The 17,566-nt window shown below is 40.0% G+C and overlaps 1 protein-coding gene across 1 annotated transcript in view; it reads left to right on the top strand.

Annotated features, from left to right (window-relative positions):
• Positions 1-7,054: 7,054 nt before the first annotated feature.
• LOC138974557 (uncharacterized) overlaps positions 7,055-17,566 on the top strand; it is a 15,746-nt gene continuing 5,234 nt past the window's right edge. Inside the window, exons 1-4 of the mRNA XM_070347274.1 lie at positions 7,055-7,165; positions 8,002-8,138; positions 14,260-14,392; positions 15,126-15,218. Coding sequence (XP_070203375.1) covers positions 8,076-8,138; positions 14,260-14,392; positions 15,126-15,218 — 289 coding nt within the window. The 5' untranslated portion in view covers positions 7,055-7,165; positions 8,002-8,075. The remainder of the gene's footprint in view (positions 7,166-8,001; positions 8,139-14,259; positions 14,393-15,125; positions 15,219-17,566) is intronic.

Here is a 17,566-nt window from a genome sequence, read left to right as displayed (position 1 = left end):
CACCTGACATTGAGAGCCAAATTACAATCTTTTTCGTTGACATCAACATTGCTGAAGAGGGTAAGTACTACCTGGCAAACCAGTACTATCTGGATAGCAGTGAACAAGAAAGGACTTCTCCCTGAACAAAACTTATTTTGCTTTTGGGAGCAGTTTTAAAGCGTCCCGTACACAGGTATAACATTGTAGCCGTCGCGAGATGCTCAAGCAATGATGCTATCAAAAATATCAAAAAAAAGGTTACAAAAAAGTTATGAGAGAAGCCAGTACTCTCACGGCGAAAACACACACACGCACCGCCCCTGTACTGGCTGGTCACGCACCGCCCCTGTACTGGCTGGTCACGCACCGCCCCTGTACTGGCTGGTCACGCACCGCCCCTGTACTGGCTGGTCACGCACCGCCCCTGTACTTGCTGGTCACCTACCGCCCATGTACTGGCTGGTCACGCACCGCCCCTGTACTGGCTGGTCACGCACCGCCCCTGTACTGGCTGGTCACGCACCGCCCCTGTACTGGCTGGAATCAGGAAACGATAAAGAATAAGATGAAATCTTTTTTTGGATCGATTTCTTAAGTTTTAATCGTAAGACTAATTAATCTATTTTCGTTAATGGTGATCACATTTTAAGAGTAAACATGACATATGTATATATTTTTAGATTCAGAATGTCATGAAGAATACGATGCAATCAATTTTAAATCTGTTTGCAAAAAATCGATTTTAATGACAACTCATGAGCAAACTCATTAATTAATTTTTAGCCTCCCAGCTGAAATGCAATACCAAAGTCCGGGCTTCGTCGAAAATTACTTGACCAAAATTTCAACTAATTTGGTTCAAAAATGAGAGCGTGACAGTGCCGCCTCAACTTTCACGAAAAGCCCAATATAACGTCATCAAAGACATTTACTAAAGAAATGAAAAAAATATCTGGAGATACCATAATCAGGATCTCTCATGTCAAGTTTCATAACGATCGGTCCAGTAGTTTTCTGTGAATCGCTCTACACACACACACACACACACACACACACACACACACACACACACACACACGCACGCACGCACGCACACACACACACACACGCACAGCACACACACACACACACACACACACACACACACACACACACACCCATACACCACGACCCTCGTCTCGATTCCCCCCTTTACGTTAAAACGTTTAGTCAAAACTTGACTAAATGTAAAAAGTAAACAAGTCGCGTAAGGCGAAATTACTACATTTAGTCAAGCTGTGGAACTCACAGAATGAAACTGAACGTAGTCCGTCGCTAGTGCAAAAGGCAGTGAAAGTGACGAGCCTGTTTGGCGTGGTAGCGGTTGCGCTGTGCTTCATGGCGCGCTTTACTGTACCTCTCTTCGTTTTAACTTTCTGAGCGTGTTTTTTAATCCAAACATATCATATCTATATGTTTTTGGAATCAGGAACCAACAAGGAATAAGATGAAAGTGTTTTTGAATTGATTTAAAAAATTTAATTTTGATCATAATTTTTATATTTTTAATTTTCAGAGCTTGTTTTTAATCCAAATATAACATATTTATATGTTTTTGGAATCAGAAAATGATGGAGAATAAGATGAACGTAAATTTGGATCGTTGTATATATATATATTTTTTTTTACAATTTTCAGATTTTTAATGACCAAAGTCATTAATTAATTTTTAAGTCACCAAGCTGAAATGCAATACCGAAGTCCGGCCTTCGTCGAAGATTGCTTGGCCAAAATTTCAATCAATTTGATTAAAAAATGAGGGTGTGACAGTGCCGCCTCAACTTTTACAAAAAGCCGGATATGATGTCATCAAAGACATTAATCGAAAAAAAGAAAAAATATCCGGGGATATCATTCCCAGGAACTCTCATGTAAAATTTCATAAAGATCGGTCCAGTAGTTTAGTCTGAATTGCTCTACAGACACACACACGCACAGACAGACAGACAGACACACACACACACACATACACCACGACCCTCGTCTCGATTCCCCCTCTACGTTAAAACATTTAGTCAAAACTTGACTAAATGTAAAAAGAGGACAGTTTATGCTGCAGAATATGTTCAAGCAATTGAAAAAATCAGTCTTTCTTTCACAGATTGCAATGAAGGTGGAGTGACCCTCCAGTGGACATCGGACTTGCGAACTGGGAAGCGGATATTCTGCAACAGTAGTGATGCTGCGGACCCCTTTGAGAAATGTGTGTGAAGGGCAGGGGACACACGCTTAAACAATTATGAAGACACAGATTGTAGCAGAAATAATTTAGATTTCATGTGAAGCACTTCCAATGGACATGTCTGGCACGATAATGTTGCGTTATACCTTTCCCGATAGGAGCATTTACTATCAGAGGAAAGAAAATAAGCGTTGGGAAATGGGAAATTGTCCAAAACAAAAGAACGCAATAAAAGGACAGGACTAAGCATATCACACGTGCGTGTGTTTGCCAGAGATACACCAATCAATATTCACACTGTAGGTTGGCGACTAGCTGAAACTAGGTTCCGATGCACTGGTGCTTGTAATTCAATTGAATAATAGGCCACATGCTAAGAAACAGTTCTTCTCACAAAATCTGGACTTTTTGAAGTTAAGGTTTACAATGTTAGTGTGTGTTTGGATTCCTCATCTGACTTTTTGTTCCGTGTAACAACTTTATACAGAAAACACAAGAAGGATTTTTTTTTTTTGGGGGGGGTGGTGGTTCTAGAATGTTAAAATGTGAGAACAAAATGTGCTGCGATGTACAGCGTTGATTTGAGAAGGGAAGTAAACGTACGTTATCTACTCTGATGTTTAGGAAAAAGGGTCATTGATTGATTTGTCTTGCCACACTGCTTGTTTCTTTTTCATGAGGTTATGTTGTCTATGTTCATGTTTGAATCTGATTTTTTTCGCAATCAAGTACGCAATGCAAAAGGCAACTCTCTGTAAGTGTATAGTGTATATGTTAGGCGCTTTTGATCGATCTGCGCGATCGCGCGATCGCGCTGCGCGTTTGGTGGATCAATCAAACGCGCACACATCGATCGATGTGTGCGCATTTGATCGATGCAAAGAATAGGCTACAAAGAATACAAGAATCGTTAAAACGCGCAGCTCTTATACTTGCGCATTTGGACGATCTGTCACAAAGTAAGTCCCTACCACACACAAACATCGCACGCCGGAAGTGAAAAGTTTCAAATACAGGAATGTTCCGAAATATACCCCAACAACGTTTTTGATTTGTTTGTTGTCAGGCCTCTCAATCTTTCAAACAGTCTCTCTCTCTCTCTCTCTCTCTCTCTCTCTCTCTCTCTCTCTTCTCTCTCTCTTCTCTCTCTCGCTCTCTCTCTCTCTCTCTCTCTCTCTCTCTCTCTCTCTCTCTCTTATGATCTTATTCTTATATTACTATTATTGCGTGTGTCTGCGTTTCATCATAAAAAGTTTGTTCCTATGTATTCCCATTTCGATTATAACCATTTTGCTTAGATCAGGACTAGCTGGAAGAAAGGTCCTACGGACCTAATGCTATCTTTCCTGTAATAAAGTTCTATGTTTCAATGTTTCTCTCTCTCTCTCTCTCTTAGTCTCTCAGTCTCTCTCTCTCTCTCTCTCTCTCTCTCTCTCTCTCTCTCTCTCTCTCTGTCTCTCTCTTAGTCTCTCTCTCTCTTTCTCTCTCTCTCTATCGCTCTCTCTTCTCTCTCTCTGTCTCTCTCTCTCTTAGTCTCTCTCTCTCCCTCTCTCTCTCTCTCTCTCTCTTAGTCGCTCAGTCTCTCAGGATCTCTCTCTCTCTCTCTGTCTCTGTCTGTCTCTCTCTCTCTCTTAGTCTCAGTCTCTCTCTCTACACTATTATTTGAAAAACGATTCGGTCTGTGACTTCTTTAAATCGTATCTTGCTGACCGGACACAGTATGTCACTCTACAATGCCAGAATTCGTCTACTGCACTAGTAAGACATGGCGTCCCTCAAGGGTCTATATTAGGACCTATTCTCTTTTGTATTTACGTTAATGATTTGCCTTTACATGTATCGGATGATAAAGTCAAATGCGAGTTTTTTGCAGACGATTCGTCTATCCATACCAGTAACACCTCGTTGGAATCAGTAAATTCTTCCCTGAAGAACACTTTGGACGAAGTTGCGAAATGGTGCACATCAAATGCCATGATACTGCACCCAGAAAAAACTAAAAGCATTGTTATTACCACAAGACAAAAGCATCAGCTAAGTCCTCTTAAATTACAACTGACCTTAGGTACAACTCAAATACAGCAAGTTAAAGAACACCGCATACTTGGTGTAACTGTTGATGAAGAAATGAAATGGCAAACACACATAAGCAACCTCTGCAAAGTGTTATCAAGGAATTTGTATTTGTTGTCAAAACTCAAACATTATGCGAAGTCTGAAACATTAAAAATGTTCGTTCATGCTCATATAATGCCTCATATTAATTTTGCTTCGACATTGTGGGATGGCTGCAGCGATGTTCACTTATTAAAACTCAATTCTTTGTACCGTCGTGCTGCAAAACTTATCCTGTATGAATCGCACATGTCTACAGAAATGAAGTTAAACATCCTTAATTTCCTTCCCCTAAAAACCCACCTTGCATACAATAAGGCTGTCTTTATGTATAAAGTAGTTCATGGTGATGTGCCCAGTTATGTGCAATCCTATTTTACACATGTTACGAAGAGGTATGGGTCTCAAAATTTACTTCCTCCAATTCCTCGTATAGATCTTTATAAATCCAGCTTAGCTTTTTCAGGATCATCTCTGTGGAATTCTTTGCCAATAGAAATCAAACGATCCGCATCATTAAAGGCCTTTAAAAGGCAGCTGCACACATATTTGAGCACACTATAAACTGCCCCTGATGTCTAGTTTCCATTGTGTACTCGGATAATGTATGCAATGCTCTTAAGTGTTTTGTTTTTTATGTTTATACTCGACCATTATTTTGATGTTTTACTAGTTTAATACTTTGATTAGATACTGTTCATTTTAGGTATGAAATGATAGCATGTGCTTGTGTGTAGATATGCGAGCGCACGCTCGCGCGCGCGAGCATGTGTGTGTGTATGTGTGTGTGTGTGTGTGTGTGTGTGTGTGTGTGTGTGTGCATGTGTGTGTGCATGTGTGTGTGCATGTGTGTGTGTGTGTGCATGTGTGTGTGTGCATGTGTGTGTGTGTGTGAGTTTATGTGTGCATGTGTGTGTGTATACGTGGGTGTGGATGTGTGTGTGTGTATGTGCGCAGTCTTTGCTTTCGTTTACAATTATTCTCTGTATATGTTCCAAGGACAGGTTGGAAGATTAGGCTAAGCCTAAAACCTTTATCATTATGTAATAAAGTTCTGAGTTCTGAGTTCTGAGTTCTGAGTTCTCTCTCTCTTCTCTGTCTCTCTCCTCTCTGCTCTCTCTCTCTCTCTCTCTCTCTCTCTCTCTCTCTCTCTCTCTCTCTCTCTCTCTCTCTCTCTCTCTCAACATCGTCTGGAACTCCCTACCTACATGCTTAAAATCGACCAGTAACCTTAAAACATTCAAAACACATCTGCAAAAATACATTCAAACATCACTTTAATGTAATGTGTCTGGTTGCTCAAACGTATGTGTGCCTTTTATCCTTCTGAAAATGTGCATGTATGTGTCTTGCGTCAACTTGGTGTGATAAGAATACATTCTCGTGTATTACTCCTTCTAGTATCTAAGATAGTATTACTGCATTTTATATTGGCATGGTGATTCCTTCATAATCTAAGATGGTATATATTAGGTCATGAACGGGTTTTTTATTTTTTTTTTTTTTTTTATTTTTTAACTTTGCTACCTGATCCTTTATTTGGTTAGTGTGTCGTGTTATGTTGGCTTGCCTTATAAGTTAGTTGATCTTCTGTGTGTGTGTGCGTGTGCGTGTGCGTGTATATATATATGTGTGTGTGTGTGTTCTGATAATGTATGGTTGTATATCTGTATATCACATGTCGATAAAAAATGATCTTATTCTTATATTACTATTATTGCGTGTGTCTGCGTTTCATCATAAAAAGTTTGTTCCTATGTATTCCCATTTCGATTATAACCATTTTGCTTAGATCAGGACTAGCTGTAAGAAAGGTCCTACGGACCTAATGCTATCTTTCCTGTAATAAAGTTCAATGTTTCAATGTTTCACACACTCACTTTCTCTCTCTCTCTCTCTCAGTCTCTCTCTTAGTCTCTCAGTCTCTCCCCCAATCCCTCCTTCCTCATCTCTGTCCATTCCTCTGACATCTCATGAAAACAGCTGAACTTTTAAATCATTTGCTATTAAAGGACAATTAAACACTCAATGAGCTAATACATGTGAAATGGATGATCAGGTGCAACCTCGACGCATATATACCTGTGATGTGATGTCTTTGAGGTAGTCTAAGTGTTTGGTACAATATAATCCCATTTTTTCTTCTTTTTTAAAATGTCTTACAGATTGTTGTTTAGACACTTATAGCTAGGCCTACTTCCGGTCATAACTTCCGGTCATTGCCAGTAGACGTGTGTGTGCGTAGTATGGTGATTTGTGAGACGGATCGTCCAAATGCGCAAGTATATAAGAGCTGCGCGTTTTAACGATTCTTGTATTCTTTGTATTGATCAAACGCGCACACATCGATCGATGTGTGCGCGTTTGATCGATCCACCAAACGCGCAGCGCGATCGCGCGATCGCGCAGATCGATCAAACGCGCCTAACATATATACTATTCTTAGTCCTCTTGAACATTAAAGTGATTAAGTGTTGATAAGTAAATGCAGGCTTTGATATACTTTGCCGTTTGAATACAAAACAATTGAATTTGGTCTTAGAAGTTGGGAATATGCATTCTCTATAGCGCAATCAAATCTTCTGAACAAAAATGCACCGAGTAGGAGAGGCAGACCTCTTCTTACTCAATGCTAACCTTGACAACCTGTCCTGTTTATAACTTAGGGATTGAGCCTTAGGTTTTGTTATGTCTTGCTGACTTTAACTGTTGTTATTGATATTTCCTTAGCGATGCTACCCTCATTTTCGTCTGACCCTGAACGAGTGACTATCTCGTTCCGAAGCAGCAAATCCATCCACAAATATGGATACGGATTCAAACTCCAATACTTCGTTAAGGACTTAGGTAAGTATTTGTACACGATCATTATGTGACACTGTTAACTTCTTAAAGTACTTTGCATGAACAGTCAGGTAGATGTCAAGAATCAAGCGAACGTGTTAACAGTATAAGTGTCTCTTTTTGTCAACACTCTAGAACCATCTCGTTCAACAGGCTTAACGGGAATTGTGATGCAAGAAAATTAACAATGTTAGTGTGTGTTTGGATTCCTCATCTGAATTTTTTTCTCAGTGTATTTACAAGAAAGGGTACCGCGATTAGGGAGTATCACCTCAGACGAGCATTGTTTGAATCGTGTTATTGTTCCAGTGTCGGAACTAGAGTGAAGAATTCATGTTATATCAGTGTATATTATAGACGTTAAACCGCATGTGAAAGTTACAACAAAAACGAAACTGCGTCAAATTGCTTGGTCCTCAATAGTATTCCTTTGATTTTGTTTCAATCACCGATGTTTGGAAATAAGCCAGTTGGGTTTGTGTGCGTTGTGAAAGAGTGAATTATACCTGTGCTTTTATGGAGGTAAGCTGAACCCACAGGTACCCCTTTCCATGTGTTTCAGACACACCCACTTGCTAGTGACTGGCCTATAATGTTGCGTTGAAAACTTAACTCAAAGGACATTCACTCTTTCACAACCCAGACAATCCCGACAGTGTTATGTCCGGTGTTAGTATTTTGCCTTGAAAGAGGTTGGAACATCTTTCAAATTTCTTTAAGGGTTGTTTTCTCGTTTATGTACCAAATAACTATGCTAGTTGAGTGTATGGTTTTAATGTGAAAAGTTCATATTTTTGTTATTAGAGCTAAATTGCAGACTGGTTATTTTCTGTCACTAGGCAGCACGTGTGGCGGTGTTTTGAAGACAGGAGGCGAATACCAGAGCCCTAGATATCCAAAGTCTGCCCCTAAAATGGCACAGTGCATTTACGTCTTCCATCCTCCACCATCGGTTTCTGGGAATCTTGCCATCATGGTAAGATGTTAGTGGAAGCAGGAGCAGCTAGTAGATAGAGGAGAAGGGGAAGGGGAAAGATACGTAGAGGTTATTAAAGGACCAGACCACGCTGTTTTAAAGGTTATTAGAACCACTAACCGATGACTGAAGGTTAGAGAAATGCACCTAAAGATTCCAAAAATGTAAAGAAATTCACCGATTCGTAGCTTTATCATTGTGATTTAATTAAAAACGTTCCGCCAAATTCGTCTGCTAAACGAGACTTCGAAATGGCCGCCAGTAGACGAGAACCGGCTGTGACGTCATTTCGTGTACAGCTTTGGCTCAAGTGGGCGTTTGCCTACATCGAGCATCAACAACACGCCGAAGGAATGCGCACGGCTGCTGATAGCTATGAAGTATAGAAAAAAGGTTCAGGCATCAGTTGTCACCTTTTTCCGATGGGCTTACAACTTCTGCAGCAAGACTGATTAACTGGAAACGGCCAACACGATGTGCTGTGTTTCGCGACACTTTCTTCCAATGTGAACGCAGTTAAGCCGGCAAGAAAACCTGGCACACACAAAACAGCTGTTGCCTGACGCAGTTCCAGTTCCGACAATTGTTGACCACTCACAGGAGGTCAGAAACCGGATACCAATGTCATCAGAACGATCTGCTTTCACCGTAAACGCAGACGAAAGGAAGTGAGTACATGTATACTGAATGTGTTCTGTAAGGGATAGGGGTTCAGTGTCACTGGGCGTTTTTGTCAGACTGACAGTATTTGTAGTGGAATGGCATCTGTTCCTAATTTTAAGCACATGTGTTAAGATTACAGATTAAAACATATATCTGTTACTACATGTCCGTCCCCATGCACCCACCTTAAAGTTCCCTCTCTCTCTCCCTCTTTTACACTCACCTGGGTAATCGATGAGTCTCAGGTTTAATCAGTGTCCGTCCATATACACATAGACATTCACACAAACACACACACGTTGTTATAGTTGTTATCTTTTAATTCAGTGTTGTATTAAATGGATAAAGAAATCGTTAATACAGCAAGCTTGCATGAATAATTTGCTGTTGTCCTTTTTTTCAGATCAGGTTCTGTAATACAGTAATTATAATTAATACAAGTACAAATTCATGTTTGCAGTCATACTCATAGTGTGTGAGTGTGTGTGTGTGTGTGTGTGTGTGTGTGTGTGTGTGTGTGTGTGTGTGTGTGTGTGTGTGTGTGTGTGTGTGTGAAAAGCACTTTGATACTTAAAACATCTGTGTTATTTGATTTTATTACAAAACTGCAGTCAGAATATTAAGCAGACCTATTCCAACAATACATTTTGATCAGCAGTAAATGTAATGTCAAATTATGAACAACAATCATGTGAGCAGATATATCTAACAGAAACAAATAGTCTAGCAAAATAATACAACCAAGTACATGTTCGGACATCATCATCCACATCAAAACATTGATTGTAGGAAGAGCACAACTCTGTGTTATTACCACTGCTTCAGTCAAACTGCCAGTTCAACTTTATCTCTGTGGGTTTTTTTTTCTCTCAGAGTAACATGGGAAAAAAACCTTTAAAAAACTTGCATGCTACAGAGCTGGATTGTTTCTAGTGATCATGCAGCATGATTTATCCGCATAGAAAACTACTGAAACACCTAAACAGAAATAACAATGTCTACAGAAAAAATCCACTGCTTGATTGCTGTCTGTAGTACTCCTCTTGCTAACAGTGGCATTAAAATAATTAAAACTAAGCTATGCTCTCTTGGGGGGGGGGGGGGGGGGGGAGTGCTCTAAGTACTTTTTGTGTCTACATAGGCAAAACAAAACTATGCAATGTTTCAGATTTCCTGACCCACCCTATGTTTTTCCTCCTTATCCTGGACTATTTTGGACTCTTACAAAAACTTGTGTACATACTTCAAAAATGACAAATCTTAATTTTGCAGGCTTACAAGGAAATTGACTCTTCTCTTACAACCAGAATACACCATGATTTCAAGCAAATAAAAAACTACATGCACCTGAGAAAAAAACACTTTAATTCAAGAAGTTAGACCTCCTAACCCCAGCTTTTCAATTCAATTCAATACGTTGTTGATGTTGATTATGGAGCTTAACGTCCTCCCAGGTAACTAGGGACCTATATTGGGACATGATTTTTTATACAATGTTAAAAGTGTAGGGTGTAATGGGGGGGAGGGGGACTGGAGGGTGACGGGGTGTAGTCGCTAATAAATTTAAAGGTGCGTTTATTATCTAATATACCAGACATTTTGTTTTGGCTGGTGTACAGAATAACATCACATAAAATCGCACTCGCAAAACATACAAAACACATAAAATGTACGTGTACATCAGTACACACATAACCCAAACCACACATATCCATACCAGCACCATCACACACATATCCACATACATACTCTAGTTTGTACATTATAAAAATAAATACATTATGATTAATATCATTACTAGTCAACTTAAATTAAGGCTCAAAATAGGTCTTAAGATGGATGTTATTTAGTGTAATGAAGAGATTATAAAAACCAAAATGAGAAAGAAAAGTATGAAAGAATTATGCCCATTCTCCAGTGAAAGTTCTGCTGATTGTGGTAACTTTTTTTTCTGTCTAAAACAGGCATCAGGTTAACTGAACGAGCTGTTTGAGGGGGTGGTGATCCTAACACTGGCCTATGGCAACACTGGCCTATGGCAGCTACAACAAAGCTCTGCATACACAGCAATACTACAATGCAACAGTGCCCAGACTTTGACTGCTACAGCTAGACCAGTTGACAAAGCTCAAGTTGTCACCAAGCAGGACGCCCCAACTGGCGACCAACTATATAGACTGAGGCTGCCTATCTCCAAATCTGACAAAGCAAGAATTGTTACGCAAGCTCCACATTTCTGTTTGCAGTTTAAGCCGACCTTAAGTATGCAATGGTTATGCACATCCCCCCCCCCACACCCCGCAGTTGAGAGTTGTAATGTACCTTTTATTTATCTTACATACATTTGAAGCCTGTGTAGCTCTGTGACAGAAAGAGGTCTCTGATGGCAGCGACCAGACAGGCAGGAAGAACTTTCCTGTTCTTTCGGAAAGTCAGTGAGTGTGCAACTTGTCAGTATGTTCTGAACACATCAAAACATTTTCTTTAATTTAAGCTACATAATATCATGTGGATGCACTGATTGGGTGTAAATAATAACAGCAATTGGTACAGTCAATTCACTAAATGTGCAACAAAACCCTAATCATCAGACATTTTACAACAGCAAACTTCAACAGTCCTTTTACTTTCCTGAATGTCATTATTATTTATTAAAACATGCATCTAGAGCAACATACATATAAATCTTCTTTTATTAAAGTTCACCTGAAATTCAGGCTGCTTTCCCATGCAAAGTACAAATGCAAGTGTCCATAAACCAGGGTTTAATACATGTAGTATGTGAGTGAGTTCTGATGAAAAAGTGATTGTGTTGTAATATTGGTTATTACTGAGTGTTGATGTTACAATGATTACATTATAAAAACAACAACAACAGAACAATGTGAAGAGCAAACTTCTTCTGTGGGCATGCAAGTGAGTTAATCTTGTGTGTGTGTGAAACTATATTTGACTGAGTGTCACATTTAAATGACAACAGTTTTCTTGATAGCCTTTAAAAACAACAACAAATACATACATTTAAAAATCAAACAAATATAGGCACCTCAAAAAAAGTTGTATGTACACCTTCGTGGCTGGTGATGCATTCTTGCTCCCCTGCAAGTTTTCATTCTACAATGTACCTCAGGCTAGCTTCCTCTCTCTCTCAAATCTGCCCCTCCCACACAATACAACAGGTACAGTGGCCACTCTGACACCAGTCTCTGAAATAATCAAGAACAGTTAAAACTGCGATGAGCTGTTGTTCTTTTACTCGTGAATGCAATGCATGAACACTTAAACAATATCCCACTTATTCGCGAGTGCGTTGACAAGGCGAGAGTGAAAAAATAGCACAGACTCGAAAGCAGACGATAAGTTCAGCACAGAGAGCGGGCGTGTTTACCTTTGATCGCTGAGACAAACAGAGTCGCAATTTTCATCGTCACTGTCTTTTCACTACTGCTGGAAGTGGCCTCCGCTCCTCATCTTTCATGCTTGATTCGAGGAGAGAAACTGGTAGTTCGAACATGTACGGTTCAATTTCGTCTGCAGTCACGCTTGTTGCCATGTTGGTAAACGGCATCTTCACACTGTGTGACGTCACGGATAATTTATTCATAAGCCAGTCTCGCGAAGATCACGCGGCACAATGGCGGGTCGTTTTGGAGAAGAAATCCGTCGCTTCGGTCACAAAATTCGTCGGATTACGGCCTTACAAGATTCCGAAGTAAACCAAACATTGTTGAAGACGGTAAGAAAGTGGTTTTCTAACTAACTGCAAACATCGGGAAGTGTTCGGTCGCGCAGGAACACGATTCGAAGCGTTTTTGACGCTAAAACAGCATGGTCTGGACCTTTAAACAGCTTCGTGTTCTTGAGTTTAAAGGGATGTGTGCGTTTAACTGCGTGTTCTGTTTATGAAATACTGTTCATAATTGACCGACGGATTGCAGTCAAAGTGTGTCAAAGTGACTGAGTGTGTAGAAATCTAAAATTTCAACAACTCTAGCTCTACACAAAGTATGATATACCTTTCTCGCGCTGATGGTTTGTTCAAGGTTAATCCAATTCAGAAAACAACGGAACTCGTTGTAGAGTTTGATTCAGAAAACAACTAAACTCATTGAATTTATATTGAATGTCGTATTTTCAAGCGTGCAGTTCTTAGTTTAAATGCGGTATATTTGTGTTTTTTGCTTCAGATATGTATATTTTGTACATATGAGCGTTTGGAACTTGTAGGCACTAAAAGTAGTATCCACAAAGTGTAGTTTCTCAACCCATGAGCTATAGATGTTTTAGGCTGGTTGCTGGGAAGTTATTTTATGGATGCTGGGTGATTATCGAAAATGAACACGGTCATCTTCCCGTTTACAGATGGAAAGAGGCAGAGAATGGACCCGACGAAATAAGACATTTTATAGAGATATATTTGTTCAACCAAAGGGGGAGGGGAGAGACAAAAGTGGCAGGGAAATTTGTTTATCTGTAGTATAAAGCTTGAAGACTTCCAATTTGTGTCCTGCCTGTGTCTGTGTGTACTTGTATACCCACTTTATGTGTGTATGTTTGCTATGTGTCTACAACTGGCGCGCTACGCATGTTTGTACTTGTATACCCACGTTATGTGTGTATGTTTGCTATGTGTCCACAACTGGCGCGCTACGCATGTTTGTACTTGTATACCCACGTTATGTGTGTATGTTTGTTATGTGTCTACAACTGGCGCGCTACGCATGTTTGTACTTGTATACCCACTTTATGTGTGTATGTTTGCTATGTGTCTACAACTGGCGCGCTACGCATGTTTGTACTTGTATACCCACGTTATGTGTGTATGTTTGCTATGTGTCTACAACTGGCACGCTACGCATGTTTGTACTTGCATACCCACGTTATGTGTGTATGTCTGCTATGTGTCCACAACTGGCGCGCTACGCATGTTTGTACTTGTATACCCATGTTATGTGTGTATGTTTGCTATGTGTCTACAACTGGCGCGCTACGCATGTTTGTACTTGTATACCCACGTTATGTGTGTATGTTTGCTATGTGTCTACAACTGGCACGCTACGCATGTTTGTACTTGTATACCCACTTTATGTGTGTATGTTTGCTATGTGTCCACAACTGGCGCGCTACGACGCATGTTTGTACTTGTATACCCACGTTATGTGTGTATGTTTGCTATGTGTCTACAACTGGCGCGCTATGCATGTTTGTACTTGTATACCCACGTTATGTGTGTATGTTTGCTATGTGTCTACAACTGGCGCGCTACGCATGTTTGTACTTGTATACCCACGTTATGTGTGTATGTTTGCTATGTGTCTACAACTGGCGCGCTACGCATGTTTGCGCGTGTTTTACGACATGCATATTCCTGTTTTCGTGTTCTTTTTTGAATTTGATTGGCTAAAAAATGAACACTGAAATCAGATTCAGTGTTATTCACTTTTTATTTGACTTTCAGTTTGATCAATACCAATTGGCAGAAAACAACCGCATGTTTGGTCGGGTAATCATGGGGAAAACGTCAGGCCGTGAGATTACCGACACCATGGTTTTAGATACCGGAAACCATCCTACAGCTATGACTCGAAATCGTATGTTCATTTTGATTGTTGTGTTGTACTTGCTGAATCATACCTTTGCAATAATTCAACTATACTTGCTATTGAGTTTTAACCAACAGGGCGCGTTATTTTGTCAAGACAATTATAATGTTGGGATGTTGAAGAGTGGGCCCGTTATACAATGTTATACCTGTTAGAATAAAAACACCGTGCCCTAGCTAGGCTATTGCAACCCTGTAAACATGGCAGCGTTTACATTGCCGTATTTTACCTACATGTGTGGTAATTTGGGATTGCAGACGAACATCTCTCGTGCATTCCTTTCCATCCATAGGCATGCTATGCTATGCTAACTTAGTATTTTTGTCTCCAGAACTAGCGTTTATTTGGGACATGGGCATGTATGAGTGCTGACTATTTGACTACCTTTGGCTGTTGTAAAGGGGAAAGGAAAAACCCTCTCGGATCGTTTTGAAAGTTATTCGATGAAATTCAGGTTTTAAATAATGATTGTTTTCAATTTACATCACAAGTATATTTAAAGAACATTAGTGTTGTCGTCAAATTCAGAGGAAAGAGCACTCTTATGTGGCAATTGTTTGTTTGTTTTTTATCTTGACCACTCGACTCGATATTGTTACTTACCAGGAACGCCGCGTCCCCTGTGGCGCAGCTAATGTAAAACGGCTTAACTCACTTTCATAGACACATTGACATCACATTAGACCTATGACTTTCTGAAGTTAACGTTTGGTCTTTGCAGTTCTGGTGAAAACTGCCTCTGTGGCGATACTGAATTTCACGTCAATCGCCAATACTCGGGAAAAGTTTATCTTCAACGTTTCCTTTACTGCTGGTAAGTATAAAGAAAAATATGTCAGTGTGCCGCAGTATTGATTTGTCAAAATAGAATTTCACAAGCTGTTTTATATAATCCGAATGAATTAAACGAGCCGTGGTATAGGTTTGGAAAAGTATTAATATCAAACCCTATCTTCATGCTGCAAATAGACTCAAGCTCAGAAGTTAAGCAATATATATACCCAATATAACATTAGTTGCTACATTATTGAACGTTAAAAATATTATAAACTGAGCAAACAAATGATTGCACCAATGTGCGTACCCCAACACAAACATTCAGTGCCGTGTCATTTCATTCACACGGCAAAGGCCCTTCACTTGGCTACCGGGCACACTTTTCAGATCAAAGATGTCGGTTGTAGGTATCACGTGACCGCCGCCGAAGTCAGGGTATACCCCTAAAATTGACCTGACAAAAACGTGATGTACACTGGGCCAAAAAAGTTAAGGATATTTTTTCAGCGATATACCCCAGATGTTAAACAGCAGTTTTTGGGTCAGAAATTACCGTGTATTTTAAGATCTGTCTTTCTTCTGCTCTTCTTCTACTTCTGCGTTCGTGGACTGAAACGCCCAGGTACACTCGTCTTTTTTGCACGAGTGGAATTTTACGTGTATGACCGTTTTTTCCCCCGCCATTTAGGCAGCCATACGCCGTTTTCGGAGGAAGCATGCTGGGTATGTTCGTGTTTCTATAACCCACCGAACTCTGACATGGATTACAGGATCTTTTTCGTGCGCACTTGGTCTTGTGCTTGCGTGTACACACGGTTGCGTTTACACACGGGGGTGTTCGGACACCGAGGAGAGTCTGCACACAAAGTTGACTTTGATAAATAAATCTCTCGCCGAACGTGGGGACGAACTCACGCTGACGGCGGCCAACTGGATAACAATCCAGCGCGCTGCCGACTAAGCTACATCCCCGCCCAACACTACAGACAAGTCAGTAACTTTATTTAGATCATTTTTGCGTGATATTGTAGTCTGCTCAAAAATGCCTTTCAGGAATCTGAGCAATATGTGGGCATGACGTCACATGTTCGTGACCATGCCTACCCTCAAAAATGGCGTTTTTTGACGGCATGATTCACCATCAACAGTCCCAATAAACATGCCAGAACTGGGCCATTGATGGCTTTTTGATGGCAATGCCAGTTGCCAGAACTACTGCGATCAAAGGCCCATTGATGGCCCAATGCTGGCATATTACCCGTATGCACATTGGCAAATTGATGGGCCATCACTGGTGAGCCAGCATTTTGCCAGCAAAAAACCATCATTTATTTGATGGCTTTTTGATGGCTTGCCAGCATTTTGCCAGAATTTTGCCAGCATTTTGCCAGTAAAAACCCATCATTTATTTGATGGCTTTTTGATGGCTTGCTTGCATGTTGCCAGAATTTTGCCAGCAAAATCCCATCATTTATTTGATGGCTTATTGATGGCTTGCCATAAAAAAACAACATTTTGCCAGCATTCATTTAGCATTTATCCAGCATTTTGCCAGCATTTATCCAGCATTTTGCCGGTTTTTAGGTCCATATTAAACCCCGCATTTTCCAATATATTTTCCGTTATTGGCCCTTATTTACCTGCTGAAATTACCGGGCCGGTTGTGGCCCGGCAAAATGCCACATTTCTGCCATTACCATTGCCAGCAAAATGCCAATAAGTAACAGTTGATATAACAATACCATTAATTCTGGTAGCATGACGGCTCTATTCATGTACTCTACCTGCACAGTCTTGTTAGCCCATAGATGGTTGTTGAAAGTCTATAAATATGCTTTTATTTGTCATTTTTTACAGTGAATGTAATAATAATGACAAACAAGTCGCGTAAGGCGAAAATACAATATTTAGTCAAGTAGCTGTCGAACTCACAGAATGAAACTGAACGCAACGCAACGCAGCAAGACCGTATACTCGTAGCATCGTCACTCCACCGCCCGTGGCAAAGGCAGTGCACGTGGAATTGACAAGAAGAGCGGGGTATTCGTTGCGCTAAGAAGGATAGCACGCTTTTCTGTACCTTTCTTCGTTTTAACTTTCTGAGCGTGTTTTTAATCCAAACATATCATATCTATATATTTTTGGAATCAGGAACCGACAAGGAATAAGATGAAAGTGTTTTTGAATTGATTTCGAAAAAAAAATTTTGATAATAATTTTTATATATTTAATTTTCAGAGCTTGTTTTTAATCCGAATATAACATATTTATATGTTTTTGGAATCAGCAAATGATGGAGAATACGATAAACGTAAATTTGGATCGTTTTATAAATTTTTATTTTTTTTTACAATTTTCCGATTTTTAATGACCAAAGTCATTAAT

Source organism: Littorina saxatilis, linkage group LG8 (assembly GCF_037325665.1).
Source record: "Littorina saxatilis isolate snail1 linkage group LG8, US_GU_Lsax_2.0, whole genome shotgun sequence".
Taxonomy (NCBI): Eukaryota; Metazoa; Mollusca; class Gastropoda; order Littorinimorpha; family Littorinidae; genus Littorina; species Littorina saxatilis.
The sequence above is the reverse complement of the archived record's forward strand: the minus strand, read 5'-3'. Positions and strand labels throughout refer to the sequence as shown.